At 40.6% G+C, this 16,058-nt stretch overlaps 2 protein-coding genes across 3 annotated transcripts; one reads left to right on the plus strand and one right to left on the minus strand.

The window, feature by feature from the left end:
- Nucleotides 1–162: 162 nt before the first annotated feature.
- Nucleotides 163–7,243, plus strand: alg12 (ALG12 alpha-1,6-mannosyltransferase). Its single transcript, XM_032588827.1, has 9 exons — nucleotides 163–470; nucleotides 1,756–1,888; nucleotides 1,958–2,131; nucleotides 2,215–2,409; nucleotides 2,563–2,666; nucleotides 3,478–3,701; nucleotides 3,811–3,980; nucleotides 4,066–4,141; nucleotides 5,110–7,243. The coding sequence occupies exons 1-9, from the start codon at nucleotides 312–314 to the stop codon at nucleotides 5,354–5,356; spliced, it is 1,482 nt and encodes a 493-aa protein (XP_032444718.1). The 5' UTR covers nucleotides 163–311; the 3' UTR covers nucleotides 5,357–7,243.
- zbed4 (zinc finger, BED-type containing 4) lies at nucleotides 6,599–15,142 on the minus strand. 2 transcript variants are annotated; one of them, XM_032588824.1, is made up of 2 exons: nucleotides 14,870–15,142; nucleotides 6,599–11,406 (listed from the first exon to the last, which is right to left on the minus strand). In XM_032588824.1, the coding sequence occupies exon 2, from the start codon at nucleotides 11,209–11,211 to the stop codon at nucleotides 7,471–7,473; it is 3,741 nt and encodes a 1,246-aa protein (XP_032444715.1). In that variant the 5' UTR covers nucleotides 11,212–11,406; nucleotides 14,870–15,142; the 3' UTR covers nucleotides 6,599–7,470. The 2 variants fall into 2 exon arrangements, with proteins under 2 accessions (XP_032444715.1, XP_032444716.1); XM_032588825.1 differs by lacking the exon at nucleotides 14,870–15,142 and adding an exon at nucleotides 14,342–14,836.
- Between the last annotated feature and the right edge of the window lie 916 nt (nucleotides 15,143–16,058).

The raw sequence follows: 16,058 nt of genomic DNA on the forward strand, positions 1-16,058 counted from the left end.
TTCCGCGTCAGCCTCTAAGGCTGATTGTGGCTTGTAGTAATTGGTTGAAAGGCCTGTCAATCATTAAAACAACCAATCACAGGCCGCCACGAGCGGGACATAAAACCTAGCCACACGTGGAAAATTTAGGAAACCGATTTGTTTTATTCAAAAACATATTTTTTAATTTGAGAAAACCTCTTTATTGCAATACCAAACAGGCATCGACACGTTTTTGGATGAAACTAATAATATTATGCGACTTCAAAGCGTTTTGAGAGCGTTCACTTCCGGTGTTGACCGGAAGTAAAATCGTCGGCTCTCCAGCTGTCATGGCGGAAAAGAAGAATGTTTTGGAGAAGCCGTTGCTGCTTTTGTTAATGTTTCTGAGTTTCCTGCATTTATTCATTTGTCCTTTCACGAAAGTCGAAGAAAGCTTTAATTTACAGGCGACGCACGACATTCTGTACCACAGACTTGATTTTGACAAGGTAAGCAGACTTTCAATGATGTAGACTGTAAATCACACGCATGCGCACAGAAGAGACAAACCAAAACGCCTAGTTGCTTAAATGTCAACAGTTCACGCCACTATTTTGGCTGTTATTAAAGTACAAATAAAATATATATTCATATTAAAATAAATACTTTTTAAAAATGAAATTTCTGTACATTTCTTGTTATGATGTCACTTTGAAATGCCTTGCTGCTGAAATGTGCTATGCAAATAAAATTTGATTGATTGATTAAAACTTACATTTTATTTATGTTTACCTGATTTGTAGGTGTAATAGAACTTGTGCAAGATGGATAACATTTTTCTGACACATTTTGTTATGATGTTGTTATAGTAATATTTTCCACTATAATATCTGTTCATTATAGTTCAGTAAGCAATATTTGAGATATTAAGGTTTTGATTGATAAGGATCATATTCATGAAATATGTACAAAGGTACAGTATATCTGTGGCCTTATATCCAGTATTCTGGTATATTAAGGTTTTAAAAAGTTATCATTTCAAAACTGTAAAATATTCATACAGCTTCTGAAGTTCTCTCACTGAGAGCGAAAATAAAACTAGATAGAATCATTTGAGTTTGCCCCCCTCCTCCACCTATTGCTGCACCCAGGTAGCTGAAAGAAGTCTACACATTTCACGCTATTACAGCAGAAACTTTAAACTCATTTGGAATTGCATCCAGATATGAAAAACAAGAACACTCAACTGTGAAAACTTAAAGACGAACAACACAGTTATTACAACATAAATCGATTTGGCTTCTAACCTGCTTAATAAGCTTCTTTGCTCTTTAGCTAAATAACTACTTCCCACTCAGCAGGAAGGTTAGAAAAGAAGTATTTAAAATATATTCTTATACTGTAGTTTTGAGCTGGCTAAAACCGGCATTGTGAGGTCAAAGCTTCACAAAAAACTGAAGTTCAGAAATTGGCCACAAAATTGTGATTGGTGTATCTCTAAATAGTAATGTTAATAAAAGAAAAACCTTAGCAAGAAATAGCAAACTTGCATCTAGTAAATTACACGTGGCAATATTGATGTATGTGACAGTACTGATTTTATAAGGAATTTAAATATTCAAACAAGATTTTTGTTTAAAATTGGTGTAACAAATGTCTGTTTTCATGGTTTGATGTTTTGAAGTTGGAAAATGCACATTTTCTAGTCCGTTAGCATGTATATTTTTAAAAAGTTAATTGTTTTCACGATGTTTTGAGTGCGCTGGAAACTAGAAAATATCGCTTCTCTCTCAGTATGACCATCACGAATTCCCTGGAGTTGTGCCGCGTACTTTTCTCGGACCCCTGTTGCTCTCCACGCTCTGCTCCCCGCTCGTTTCTTTATCATCTCTGCTGGAGGCACCGAAATTCTACACTCAGCTTATAGGTAAGTAAACAAACAGACAATGACTGCTTTAACCTGAATGTGAGGATTTCTAACGTACGTTCTACTCAGTCCGGGCTTCGCTGGGGTTTTGCGTGATCGGCGCTCTGTGGCATATGCAGAGAGAAGTGCGGAGGCAGTTTGGCTCCACAGTTGCGTGTCTTTTCTGTCTGACCTGTGCCTCCCAGTTCCACCTCATGTTCTACAGCACCAGGACGCTCCCCAATGTCTTTGCGCTGCCAATAGGTACGCTACACTAACGACACATCTTTACCGAAGGAATCTCTTGATACATTTCTTTCTTTATGGTTGCAAAATTCCTCCCAAAGTGCTTGTAGCGTTCACCTCTTGGATGGCTCAGAAACACGGCTGGTTCATCAGCCTCTCCGCTTTGGTCATCATCGTGATCCGGTCCGAGCTCTGCATCTTGCTGGGCCTCATGCTGCTGATGGCGCTGCTGAGCAGGAGGCTGGGCCTGCTGCAGCTGATTTACTACGCTGCTCCTGCTGGACTCTTGTCCCTAGGTGAGAGCAGAATTTACAATATCTAATGAGGTGGGCAGAATGTTTGGCATCTCTTAAGATAGACTGAAAAAAACTAATTATTATTTTTTGTTTTAGCCTTAATAATTGCATAAAATGAAACCAGAAATATGTTTGCTTTATTTTTTGCTGCAGCTCTGACGGTGGCTGTCGACACCTTCTTTTGGAGGAAGCTTTTGTGGCCTGAGGGGCAGGTGTTGTGGTACAATGCCATTCTTAATAAAAGCTCCAACTGGGGAATATCCTTTTAAAGGGAACCTATAATGCAAACGTCATATTTGGCATTTTTGTACTTCCATTTGGGTTTCTACTGCTTCTAAAAACAATCCAAGTGCTTAACAAAAACCCACGTAGCCGTTTTTTGGCAGTAAGTTCTTTTTTTGTTTTTCTAGAAAATGAGCCGTTTCAAAAACTTACGGAATATAATGTCACAAACCAGCCGGCACTGCATCTTGCAGTGCTTCACCTAGCAACCCCGGCAAAGTCTAGCCTCTTACCTAGAAACTCTAGGTAAGAGTTGCTAGCCTCATACCTAAAAACTATAGGTAAAAGGCTAGGTTCAAACGGATCGGCTTGAACCTAGCAGCGCAAGCTGATCTCCAGCACGTTTGGTCAGCTGGTTTTACCTCTGTATGCGCTGTACAATGGCAGCTGGAAAAGACAAGTGTTTTGTGTGTTGAGTTACCATCCAGAAACCACTTGCTGAATTTTTGTTTGTGGTGCTGGAGTTCCACTTCTGCTTTTCAAAGAAGTACAATTGTATAATTGAGTGTCTGTTTGTAGCCATTTTCATGTGCAAGTGCAAACGTTGAGTTGAGGGGGCGTGGCCAACAGCAGTTTGGATGGGTTTAAAGTGACAGAGACCTCAAAAAACAGCTCATTATCGAAGAATGATTTTGTGCAACAACTGCAATGAACATTTGTATAGGGAAAAAAGTACAACTGTCTTCAGGTTTTTTTTTGTTGTTTTAAAATGGAAATCCTAATGATTTCCCCAAATATTTCTTTTCTGTCTACTCCCAAGTTCGCCTTAACTCCTCTCTCCATTAAACCTCGCCCTTCCTGTGGTATTTTTACTCCGTCGTGCCTCGAGCCCTGGGCTGCTCGCTGCTCTTCGTGCCTCTCGGCCTCCTGGACAGGCGGATTAGGCTGCTACTGCTCCCCACAGTTGGCTTCATCCTCATCTACTCGCTGCTGCCTCACAAGGAGCTGCGTTTCATCATTTACACTTTCCCTGTGCTCAATTTGGCTGCTGCACGCGGCTGTTCCTTCATGCAAGTTAAAGTTGATTTAAAAAAAATCTTATATCAAGTTGTATATATATATATATATATATATATTTATCTTATTTCAGTCATTTTTTCCCCCTTCATTTTGCTTCAGATTGTGCAACTATCAGAAATCCTGGATGTACAAACTGGGCTCTGCAGTTGTGGTTGGCCAGCTGTTGATCAACTCATCGTACACTGGTCTTTGCCTGTATGTTTCCCATCACAACTACCCAGGCGGCAAGGGAATCCAGGAACTACACAGGCTGTTGCCGGCCACAGCAGGTCACAACTGCAATTAAGCAAATGTATTTCCTAATATTAACACACATGTCTGGATTTTTAACGCGGTGCGCACATTTTTCCTCAGATGTCTTTGTTCACATTGACAACTTTGCTGCCGAAACGGGAGTGTCACGCTTCTTAGAGCAAAACAAAAACTGGAGGTAAGTGTTGTGTAAATATTGCTCTTCACAGTTATTGACACCCCTGCTAAAGAAATGTAAAAAGCATTCAATTAAACCCATTTGTCATTGTAGTAGGAAAAAATTCACTCTGCTGAAATAAGGAAAAAAATCGGGTCCTGTTGCAGTGCTAGTTGTTTATAAAGCTTTAAGCATTCTCAGACTGTAGCTAGAAGAATTAGGTCCATGTCACCTCATCATTTCCCCAAGGAAACAAGCTATTTAGTTATTTTCTTCTACTATTTCATCACTTATAAAATCACATCTTCTTTGTAAAAATGGCACGCTTCCCCATTCTTCCTGTTTTGGAGAGGGGCTAATAGAAATAAGCCTTTATGTTGTTATATACGTTTCTTACTTCTTCCTACTCCTTTTTGAGAATGTCAAGATTAATGCGGTACAAAAACATGTCTTTTGCATTCCTTGTTCATGTGTGTGATTTTATACTTCTATCATGTTCGAGATAAATTAATAAAGCTTTATATTTATGTCCCAAGGAAACAGGCAAGTAGCTTTCATTTTCTTCCCATTTTCTGACTCAAAATGATGAACACACAAGCTGCTTGAACGGCATGTTTTCTTGTCTTTTCCATTTTGAATATTGGGTTTAGAATCAGGACTGTCACATAATGACACCCTAAAGAAATGAGAAGTTTTGCTACTAAATACAACTTCTATGGCTCTGTACTTTAAAAGGTAAACTCCTCATTAAAAGGTTTCATATTTACTTATTTTAAAGGGAAAAAATCAATTATCTCCAACCACTCCTCTCTCCAGTTTGTTTTTCTCACTGTGAAATTTTGCTACAAGGTCAATCATTTTGATGCTTTTTACAAATCTTTATCAGAGACCAGTGACTTGCGAGTGGGAGGATGGCTACTTTTGTGCCACTACATAAAAATGCTCCTCATTTTGGTTATCTTTCTAATAAATAGTCTTCAATTCTACAGATACGACAAAAGAGAAGACATAAGCACCAGAAGCCCTGAGCTCCAGGTGTACTCACACCTGTTGATGGAGGCGAACGACACCAAGATACAGCAGCTGCACAACACTCATGAGCCTCTGGTCTACATCAAAGGTTTCAACAACATCGCCTTTAGCAAGGCTCACTTCCCACCTGTCAGAGTTCACCTAGCGAGGAAAGCTGTGCTGATGCAGAGCAAGACTTGGGAGGGCACATCGAGAGAAACATGAGCTGAAATATAATTTAGAACCATCAGGTGACCAAAGACGATTAAAAATCATGCTGCTAGGTTGATAGAAAAAAAAATATCTTGGTGTCGCATACCAGCACAGATCGCCTATGATCTTCTGCCCCAGCAAATGCATCCAGTTATTGTTTACACCAGAGAATCATTTATATATATTTTGATTTGTAAATGAATAAAAGCCAAACAGAGAAAATGAAAGCATGTTGTTATCCTTACAGAGATAGTTCAGGAGGTTTTGGAGAGAGGTAGTAAAAATCCAGAGTGGTTGGTGCTGGAGATTAAAGCTAACGGCTTTAATTGGTTTGGGGCCAAGCCAAAACGTTTGTCGCCTTAAATAACATCTTAAAAATGTAATTTGCTTTGAGTAACAGCTAAAATTGCTAACTTTGCATTGGATAATCATTTTCACAGGAATTGCAGGTGCAGCAGCAATAATCTTCCTGTTTGAAACACTAAATGGGACCAAAATATCTAAGATTAACTGCATTATAAAGTAGTGGGTGACCTTGTTTCTTAATGGCTCATATAAGGAACCAGAGAACCGAACGCAGCACGGTCTTTGTCAGTAGCGGAACAGGAACTAAACTTTATCAAGATTAACAAATTTTCCTTCTACAAAAATGTCAATTGAGCAATATCCTACTTTTGTGAATTTTTAATCTTATTTGAAATTTAAGTGGAATGAGCTGACATTTTTTAAGGGTACATCTCTAAATGGAAATACTTCTGAAGGTGCTGATGTAGTGCCGGAAATCAGGAATAATGTAAAAAAAAATAAAAATGCTGCCTTTAAAGTGAGATTTTTGTATTTTTTTTTAAATGGTTACATTCTTGAAAATGCTCTGGAAAAAAGCTGACAGAAACACAAGGCAGCATTCGCTTAAACTCCACATTTCACCCTTTTATAGCAGTTATTGTGAGCATGCCAACTCCAAAGTCTAAAGCAAATAAAACATTTTTAAAAAGATAGCATTTGCATAATCTCCTGTTTTGAGACTGGTGTTTATGATGGTAAAAATCAGCTTTGGGCTTAGCTCCTCTTGAACTAAATGTTCCAGTACATTAACTAAACTGGACCTGTGCTAAATAGAAACAAGAATCACCTACTGCGGGTAAAAAGCTACTTGTAAAAATAAATAAGCAATATAAACTCCCTCCATAAATCCTGAACTATCTCTTTAAATCCTTCACAACTTCACACAAAAGCTAGAATAAAAACAGAGAATACTCTTCAAGAAAAACCTTTATTTACAAATGACCACAAAATTTGCATGTTTCCAGTCTGAATGCTAAACGTTTATCAAATTAGGTTCAGAAGTCATTTAATATAAAAATGTACAGTACACTGTTCATCAATAATAAACCCATAATTTAATCCCCTGGACATAAACTTAAATTGTGCTTAAGAGTCAACTGGTGTATTCCAAAAAAATCCACCTTATTTTGAAAATACAGCCACATTATACATCATCTTATTAAAAGCATTTCAGTGAGTTAAAAAAAAAAAAAAAAGACTTTCTACCGTACCGTAAGCCTCAAATTTACAAAGAAAAATTAAATAGCATTAACTTAAAACATATTTCAGTCACAGCATTTGTTTTTGGGCCAAGTTGTCATTCTGAGAAAAAAATTCCTTGCATCTATGTTTAATTAATTAATAATAATAATAATAATAATAATAATAATAATAATAATAATAAAAAAAACGGATCCTGATGCGATCAGCTCAATTTCTATAATATTTACAGCATTTTGACCTGAAGTAGTTTTGGTTAAGGCACAAGGAGAGAGTAGACAACAGAAAAAACAACAATAACAAAAGATTACAACCAAACACATCATCACTATCCCCCTACAGCTAAAAAAAAAAGAAAAAAAAATCCCTCCCTGATACACTTCTCACTGAGACGTTTCATCACAACAGCTCCAAGTGTTTAACAGTAGTACACAATACAAGAAACCCTCAATCTGGCCTTTGCATTAAGAATCAGTGTATAAATCCCTATCTTACAATTAGCCCCACACAAGCCCACCCATTTCACAGCTATGCAACTTGGTCCTTGATGGAACAGTTTTCAAATTAATATTCAATAATGTTCAGTACTGAAAATAGATCAAGGGGAGGTTGACCTTAAGGAACAGCAGTCCCTCTATGTTGTCCAGCATTGGCCTGGGCTGGTTTACAGCACAGTTGACGCCGGCGGTGCTAAACAGCGTCTCTACTGGGACGATGGTGGGAGGGCAGCCCACGTAACGGGCGGCTACTTTGGCAAGATCGGGCCACAGAAACTTTTTCAGGTTCCAATAGTCGAGGGGGTCACAGCTTTGATCTAAGATGTCTTCCTCCAAATACTCCAGCACTACCATCTCTGCGGACTTTTCCTCCTCCTCCTCCTCCTCTTTTATGTTTTGCCTGAATTCAGGCATCAAGGGCCAGAGGTTGTCTCTGGTTGAGTGAGGATTGTCGGAGGAAACGGGGTCCTCGTCGCAGCCATTGGGGAGGAGAGAGTCAACTGGAACTGAGGTAGAAGAGGACAAGTCCAGCTCCTGGATCAGATCTTGTTTGCAACGCTCTGCTTCTTCCTCTGTGAACAGTGATGTTTTGTATCTCGGGTCCAACATGGTGGCCCAGGTATAACGTGGGTCTTGCAGAGTAGCCGACATCCTGTTCATCATTGCTTCCTTTAGAGACATCAGCATATTGTCGATGCCAACAGTCTCATCAAACAAGAGATCTATTTTCCTGGTGAGAATGTGAATGAGCGGTATGACTTGGCCCAGAGTGGCAGTGCGGTTGCTCAGCTCTCTGCTGGCCACTTCAAAGGGTTTCAGTGCATTGCAGACTGAGAGCATCACCTCCCACTGGTCAAAGCTGATTATTTCCCTGAAATTGCACTCTATCGACAAGTCGTCGATAGCTATCTTCTGCTCAACCAGGCGTTCCAACATGAAGAAGGACGTCATCCACTTAGATGGAACGTCCTGTATCAGCTGGTTTTCTGGCAGCTGGTGAGTCTTTTGGAGCTCGGCCAGTCTTTCTTTTGCATTTGCCGAACGGTGCACACGTTCACAGATCTTTCGCGCTATGCTCAGAAGGTTCTGAACCAATCTCTGGCTTTTTATGGCTTCGCTTACAATGAGGTCTATGGTGTGTCCAAAACACTGCACGGTGACATGGCCATGCTCCTCCAAGGTATTTTTGATGGTGTCGTTATCTGTTACTGTGAACCCTTTCTTCAGCCCTGGTGAGGTGATCCAATTGTCCCATAGGTACTCAAGCTGCTTTGGGATGTCGTGCATATCTTGGTCACAATCTATTTGCGAGACACTTAGGAGAGCTGAACAGTGGAAGTCTTGACCTTGAGGTCGGAGATTTGACTCATATGCTGCCCAGTGAGCGGTAAGGGTCAAGTATTCTCTTGTCTGGCTGCTGACCCAAATACTTGTTGTGAAGTGGACAACGCCGCCTTCGGCCTCTTTTAGGTGGGTCAGCACAACATCTTTCACCTTACTGTACATTTCTGGTATGGCGGTGCTGGTAAAGTAAGAAGAAGGTGGAAGAGAATACTGAGGCTGGAGGAACTCTATCAGTCTAGTCAGTCCAGAATTCTCTACCATAGCTGATGGCTGAAGATCCAGTGCGAGCATTTCAGCAATAAGCTTTGTGGTTTTTTTGGCAACCGGGTGGTGTTCATCAAACCTCTCACAGCTTTGCTCCGGCTGATAAACGGTGGCTTCCATCGGCTCTTGTTTAATGCGAACTTCAGCAGACGGCACAACACCTGAGATAGAACTGTTACTTTCGAGAAAATGTCCGTGGAACCTCTGCATGTGCCTGAAGAGGCAGCTTGTGCCGAGGTTCGTAGTCTTTTTGCCTCTGCTAATTGTGCGGCTACAGTGCAAACAATTCACCTTGGTGGGATCGGTGTCGGAAATGGAGAAATGATTCCACAGTTTTGACGTCCTTTTGCTAAAAACGGGCAGGTTTGGGGGCTTTTTGTCAATGCCAGAGTCGTCAGCTTCTTTGGCCGAGACTGGATCTGTTGAGGTGAGCATGGCATAGGGGTGAGGGAACAATTCCTTCTCGTCTGTGCTTTTTTGGTTTTTCATGACGTCTGGGTGACGTCTCATCAGATGCCTCATCAGGCAACTTGTGCCAAAGTCGCCCCGCTTGCCCCGACTAATGACACAAGGACAGTAACGGCACAGTGCTTTTAACTGGTCAACTGGCGACACTATGAAATGTTGCCACACTTCAGATTTCACCCGTTTCATAAGCTTTTTATTCTGTTGGAAAACTAAATGGTTCTGACTGAGGCTGGGGCCTTCAGAGAGGTATGGTGAGGAAGTCAGTGGTGTATCAGCCCCCTGAGTTTTAAAGAAGTTAAAAGAGGAATCCTGCCCTGAGAGATGCATAAGGTCTCTCTCCTCCTTAATAAACATGCTTTCCTCTAAGCTTTGGGGTAGTTCATCTGATATAGTCTCTGGGGAGGACATAAGAAAGGGTGGCTCTTTTTTAATTTCCAGTGCATCATGTAGTTGTGAGCGGGACAGCAGCGAGGGTGGGTTTGTATAGGGTGGCGGAATGTGGTTGCCATGTCCGTTTTCCTCGATCACAACCTCTTTGTGGGCTCTCCACATGTGACGAATGAGACAGCTTGTCCCGAGATCCTTTCCGTTTTTACCCCTACTGAATTCATTCATGCAGTGGATACACACAGCTTTGGAATTGTCTGCAGGTGACAAGTAGAAATGCTTCCACACGGCCGACCTGCGACGGGAACTGGCGCCTTTAGGGGTTCCCGGAGGGCGCTCGGGTCCTCCGTCTAATAAGTCGTCGTTGTTGTTTTCGCTGGAATGTGAGGATGGAAAGGGTGGAAGGATGCTACTCAGAGGGTCGACATTTGTAAACTGATCTATTTTTTGTTCGACTTTGGGCAGCACTTCTTTGGATGACGGGCTTGAATTTTCAGCTGAGGATGTGGACGGTGATGTGTTCTTTGAGGGAGAAGTAAAAAAGTCTCCGTTTTTTGGTGAGCCTGGGGAGGGAGGTATCAACGATGAGGGAAAAAGAGGCAGGCTGGAGAAGGATGCATCTGTGCCGTCCTGTATAAGCACAGTCGGGTGAGCCCTTCGTACGTGCCTCATTAAACAACTCGTGCTGAGGTCTTTTTCGTTCTTGCCCCGACTGAACTCTTTCATGCAGTATAGACAGATTGCTTTGGTATTGTCCCGTGGCGAAATGAAGAAGTGATTCCACGCTTGAGATTTTTTCCTCGGGTTGCCGTGACCCCTCATCGACGACAAAAGACTTTGAGTGACGGCATCCATGGCAACATCATAAAGGGTGCTTGTGTATCCGCTTAATAAATTACTATAGTCATCACAGTCTCGGGTTAGAAAAGGGCCAATGGCGCCACCAAATGCTAGCCTTTCGTCCTCTTGCATTTCCTCTTCCATCCCATTTGCATCCCCAATATGATCTCTGACACTTTCACTCAGTCCACCACCGTTTGGATACTTCTCAATGTTTATATGTCCGTCATTGAGGGACGATGGCGCAATGTCACACACTTTCTCCAAGTCTAACCGTTTTTCTACCTGAGAAGATAAATGGAAACTAGGGAGGGAATCTTTATCCAGTGTTGAGGAGCAGCTTGGTGACTTTGTATCCGTGAGATCGTGAGGATGAAAGCTGTAGGACTTTAACACATAACCTTCCTGTCCCTCAATTTTCAGGCAGGTCCCTTTCGCCTCTCTTTTTTTACTTTCTGCAGAACTGTCAGAGACACAGAAGAAATCCTCACTCAGGCGAGGAATATGCTCCTCTCCGTCCATGGTGGCAGCCCAATCGTTTCTATGGATCAGTCAGGCTTGCGTTGTTGGGCGTAGTCACTTCGTTTCAGCTGCAGTCATTGATAAGGTGGTTCTCAAGCAGGTGTGGTATTGAGCGTGTTGCTTTCGTTGACCCTGAGTGCCTGCTTGTTTCCCTCCATTTATAGATTAAACATTTTCCACTTCTCTCCACACAACCTACAGAGAAAGGGAAAAAAAGAGATAGAATCAGTGCAAACAGTACAAACTGGATTCCAAAAGCAGGTAATACAAGTGTACCATAATGATGTAATCAAACCTGTATGTTTTGCTTTCTTCCCCCCCCCACTAGATCCTGTACAAGGCAAATAAATGAAACCAGTTTGTGAGATCAAAGCCAAACACTAAAAGCTTCACAGTGTATTAATGTAACAAAATTGTTCTGAGTAAAGGGCAGTTATTTCATTTCTATTATTTATACAAATGGCAATATTTTATATAAAGAAACTCATAACATATGGTGCTGAAATAAGTTCCGTTTCAGCTCTAAGTTGTGCAGGTTTTTGGCTCAGACAGTCATAGGTTTCATTTTTGAACACCAAAATATCTTTTTGCAGATAAGTTGTCTAAATCTTTGTGCAAATTGTGGCATTTTCTTATAAATTTGTTTAATTCTGCCTGAAACTGTCTCCGCGAAACCTTTCGTTGAAGGATGGCTGTTGTAGTTGAAATTTCAAATTGATGGCAACGGCACAGCTTGACGGCTGTACCGTTGCCATCAAGGCAACGGAATTTGATGGGATTTATCTGAACATGTCTGGTATATGCCTTCACTCAGCATTTAGTGTCACTTTAAGAGGATGTTGCTTTAAAATCAGCTGGAAATCTACATGCAGGTTGCCTAATTGAGGAACTAGTCTGACTAATGAACCATGTCGTTTCTGCTTAATTGATTGATTGTCCATGCTTTGGTTCAATATGCCATGCTGGTAACTTACACATTCAGGTACAGAACGGCCGTACTAGCTTTCCTCCGCTAATACGGATCAACCCTTAGAGCCTTTCTACTTGATGTTCTTTCTGAATAATAAAAAAGGAGGACTGCTCACAGCATGTATATCTGGAACATGGATTTGTGGCACATCACTGAGCTAAAACTGGAGCTGGTACTGAATTCAGGAGGGTGCTGCATAGGCGTAAGGAGATGTGACAGATTCTGCTAAATCTGTAGAAAATAAATAGGAAGATGAACACCTTTAAGTCTGTTTCAAGATCAAAATATAAATAAATGTGAACAATAGCTTTAAAGAATAACGTTTTGTTTTAGAGACAGTGGGAATAGTTGTGGCTCTTATGACTCAAGTTACATCGATTAAATCATGTCCGCTTTTGTGTTACATATTTGTCAAAATAACATGAAATGATTTCATACTGGGAACATTTCATATTGATCTACTCCTGATTGCAATGTCGCATTCTTTACTCAAAGCAGAAACAGTTTTTGAATGAATGATAGAAAGCATTAAGCAACTTGATGTATTAATGTCCAAAATGATGAAGAGGACTACTTCAGGTCACATTAGAGTAACTTTGGGTCAACTGTCAAGAAAATAATCCACTTTTTTTTTTATTTTGCCTGTAATATTCTTCCTGGTCATTCACACTAATTAGGTGACACTCTACATCAAGCATTTTTAACTATTTCACACAGTAAAACCTGCAAGAAGTCAACAACTAATTTGTGACTAAACTGATTAGGCAAGCAATCTAAAAAAAAATCAGCAGTTCTCAGCCTTGTCTGTGGTTATGGTTCTGAAGTAAACAATCAAACCAGGAAGCAGAGTTCTAAACTACAGAAGCAAAACCAGAACAAAAAGACATGCACAGTATTGCAGGGAACAGTTCCTATAATGCAACAAAACGTCTGGCAGTGCTGATTTACATAACAAAGAAGCCTGCGTAGACCGTAATCTCTAACGGCATTAGCATTAAACTTATAGGCTGAAATGTACATATTGCTGGTTAATTAACTATTGGCGTATATCTTGTGAAACCCTGCAGTCGTAGACAAAAGCCTTTCAATTCTGCTTTGTTTGTATTTGGGTTGCTGACATCACAGAAGGTCAGGAACCGAGCCGACCAGCTGATTCTGGTAAACCCTGTGCTAGAATAAAAAAAAAAAAGAGAGAAAAAAAAGTAGCACTTTTGAAGTAAGGATTTAATTAAAAGGAAAAAAAAGCGTGCATCCAATGAGGGAAAAAAAAGGAGAATAATAATACAAATATTCAAAAGAATTTGTGATGTATATTTTATAGACATGTTTTTTCATTCCTTATAGAGAAGTAGCCCTTAGATTTTTGTTAATGTTTCCATATGAAAAATGGTGTTTCATTTATGAAAACGTTTGAACTAAACAGCCCAAGTGTCTGCTTGGTTATGGTTTCAACTACCTGTATTCCGGATATCAATTGAATTAAAAGAATTAAGAACCTTTTAAATCAGATTATGGACCATAACAATTAAGTCCTAGTTTTGTATTTTAATTGTAGGACTTAATTAGAATGACCTGTTGAAAGATAATGCAATCTTCGGCCTGAATAACAGGACTGTTAACTCTTCACATTTTCTGAATAAAAAGAAAGCCATAAATTCTCCCCAAATCTCAGACATACTTGATTTTTCACCAAGACACCTGATCTTGATATCATTTATCTTTTTTTAAATATTCTTTAACAGTTCTGACATACAACTATTCTAAACTTCTTCAACGGTAAGAATTGAAACTATATAATTTCTTTGCAGTACGCCAACACGTGAAACCCATTGGTTTGAAGACTTTAGTTGAAACTTTTAAGTGTGATCATAACAATTATCAAGCTTCCACAAATTCAATTGATCCATCTTTTTTCCTCTCTAAACAAAAGCAATAGACTGCAGGTTTTAGTTTTATGAATACGTTAACACGTTTTGTTGTTGTTTTTTTTAAATCAATCACGACTCCGTAGAGAAATCCTTTACAATGTGAAGTTTTCTCATTGATCACCGGCGGCGAGCTTTCCGGGTTAAGCTTTTACGTGCTAGTCAGGAAGATGCGAGAGGACAGCAGAAAATAGTCACGGTCGGCTAGCGATCACCTGCTCACAACAAGCCCCACTTTAGATCAGTGTGCTTCCCTGCCGGCTCTTCGCTTGGCCACAATGAACTCGAGCAGCCACGATCGTCACACTCCTCCAGGCATCACATAATGGAGTAGTGTTAAATATTGTCAGCTATAAGGCTACATCATCAGTAAACACGACGGTGGCTATGTTAGAGCTAATAGTTAGCCAGAAGGCTAATAAATACACAAAAGCCACTCGCAGGTAAAGCCGTTCTGACGCGTGAAATCTCGCTCCAATGTCCACGGCTATGACTCCTCCACACACACACACACACACACACACGCAGAATTGTCACCACACTCTTAGATATGCGCCTCGTTATGGTCGGACCGTACCACGTCTGCTAGCTGGTTAGCTGCCAGCTAGGCCACACACAGGACATGCAAGCTAACCTGGCGAGGCAGAACCCAGCCGAGCACACGAACCGCACGGGATCCGAATCAGGGAAGCTTCTCAACCACGACGTCCCGCCCGCATTAAGCCCCCGATTTCAGAGCCCCGCGTCGCCCCGGCGTACTTACTGTTCACTCTGGCGACGGGATCGCAGGGTTTCGGCTCGTAAACGGTTAATTGTGACACATCTGATTGATCCGGAGCGGGGTTCACTTTGTTGCTTTTGTCTCCTGGTTTGCTAGCAGTTCGCGTTCGGCCGGAGAAGCAGCTCCACGCAACGTCGGACGGAAGGAACGCGCTCAGTGATGTCACCGGGCTCAGAGTCTTCATTGTGGCCAAACGGCCGATGACTTCAAATGTTCGGTGACATCACGATTCCGTTTTCACACTTATCACTTTTTTTTTTTTTTTCCTGCGCTTCCAAAATGAGAATGGGTTCCATTCAGAAACGAGTTCTTTCATTGGTTAATCATTGTTTCACAATCGTTGTTAATTAGTTGTGTCAATCAATTAAAGTTCATCCTCCAAAATCAGTTTGTATGTTGAATGGTCATTACGTGCTTTTAAGGTGTTTTGGTCATTTTGTAGTCCTACTTTAGGATAAGAAGATGCCAGTCCAGGTGTCTCCACATTGGCAGTGTTTCTGTGAAATTTGTAGGTTGCTAGTTGTTTGATTTGGGGGTCAAAGAGTCCAGATGGGACAATTTCAACATTTTTCTGACAATGAAACCAATTTTCTTTGTGGAAGTATGGCTGGAGGCCAACTTACTTCTTCATGAAAGAAAGAAATACAAGACATGACTTCTGATCAAACCAAAGTAACTTCCTGTTGGTTGATGTGAGTTAATAGAATCGCATATCTACATTTTCTTCTTTGATAAGAGTACAGAAAATGACTTTAATTTAATATGCTGTCAAAGCGAACCACCTCATTGGTGGATATGAATCAATGTATTAGAGAATCTGTTCTCTAATGTAGCCTTTATGGAAGAATGAAAACAATAAAAGCTCTTTTTGAAAGAAAGAAGTCCTATTTGTCACAACCCATGTAAGGGACGCAGCAAACGCATGGAAGGTACTCAAACGCACCATGAGACATGGCAGGAGCAGCATTATTCTATGGGGACGTTGGGAACAAGGAGGCTGTTTAGAATTGATGATGAAGGAACATAATTACCAATGAAGTTTGTATGTTATTTTTTAAAAAATAAAATAAAGGATTCTCCTGTGTTGCGTTCATCTTCTAGTTTTCAAATAGGAAAAGAGAAGAATGAGCTTAAATATGACATTCAACAGGTTTTGTCCCAGAAATTGCCC

The sequence above is a fragment of the Xiphophorus hellerii genome, chromosome 17 (genome assembly GCF_003331165.1).
Source record: "Xiphophorus hellerii strain 12219 chromosome 17, Xiphophorus_hellerii-4.1, whole genome shotgun sequence".
NCBI lineage: Eukaryota > Metazoa > Chordata > Actinopteri > Cyprinodontiformes > Poeciliidae > Xiphophorus > Xiphophorus hellerii.

Bases quoted from the DNA above. Each gene is read 5' to 3' on its own strand.
- alg12 (XM_032588827.1), top strand. From the start codon at position 312: ATGGCGGAAAAGAAGAATGTTTTGGAGAAGCCGTTGCTGCTTTTGTTA. The intron at 3,981-4,065 runs GTCACAACTGCA...ATTTTTCCTCAG, and splicing joins GCTGTTGCCGGCCACAGCAG to ATGTCTTTGTTCACATTGAC. The intron at 4,142-5,109 runs GTAAGTGTTGTG...TCAATTCTACAG, and splicing joins GAGCAAAACAAAAACTGGAG to ATACGACAAAAGAGAAGACA.
- zbed4 (XM_032588824.1), bottom strand. From the start codon at position 11,211: ATGGACGGAGAGGAGCATATTCCTCGCCTGAGTGAGGATTTCTTCTGT.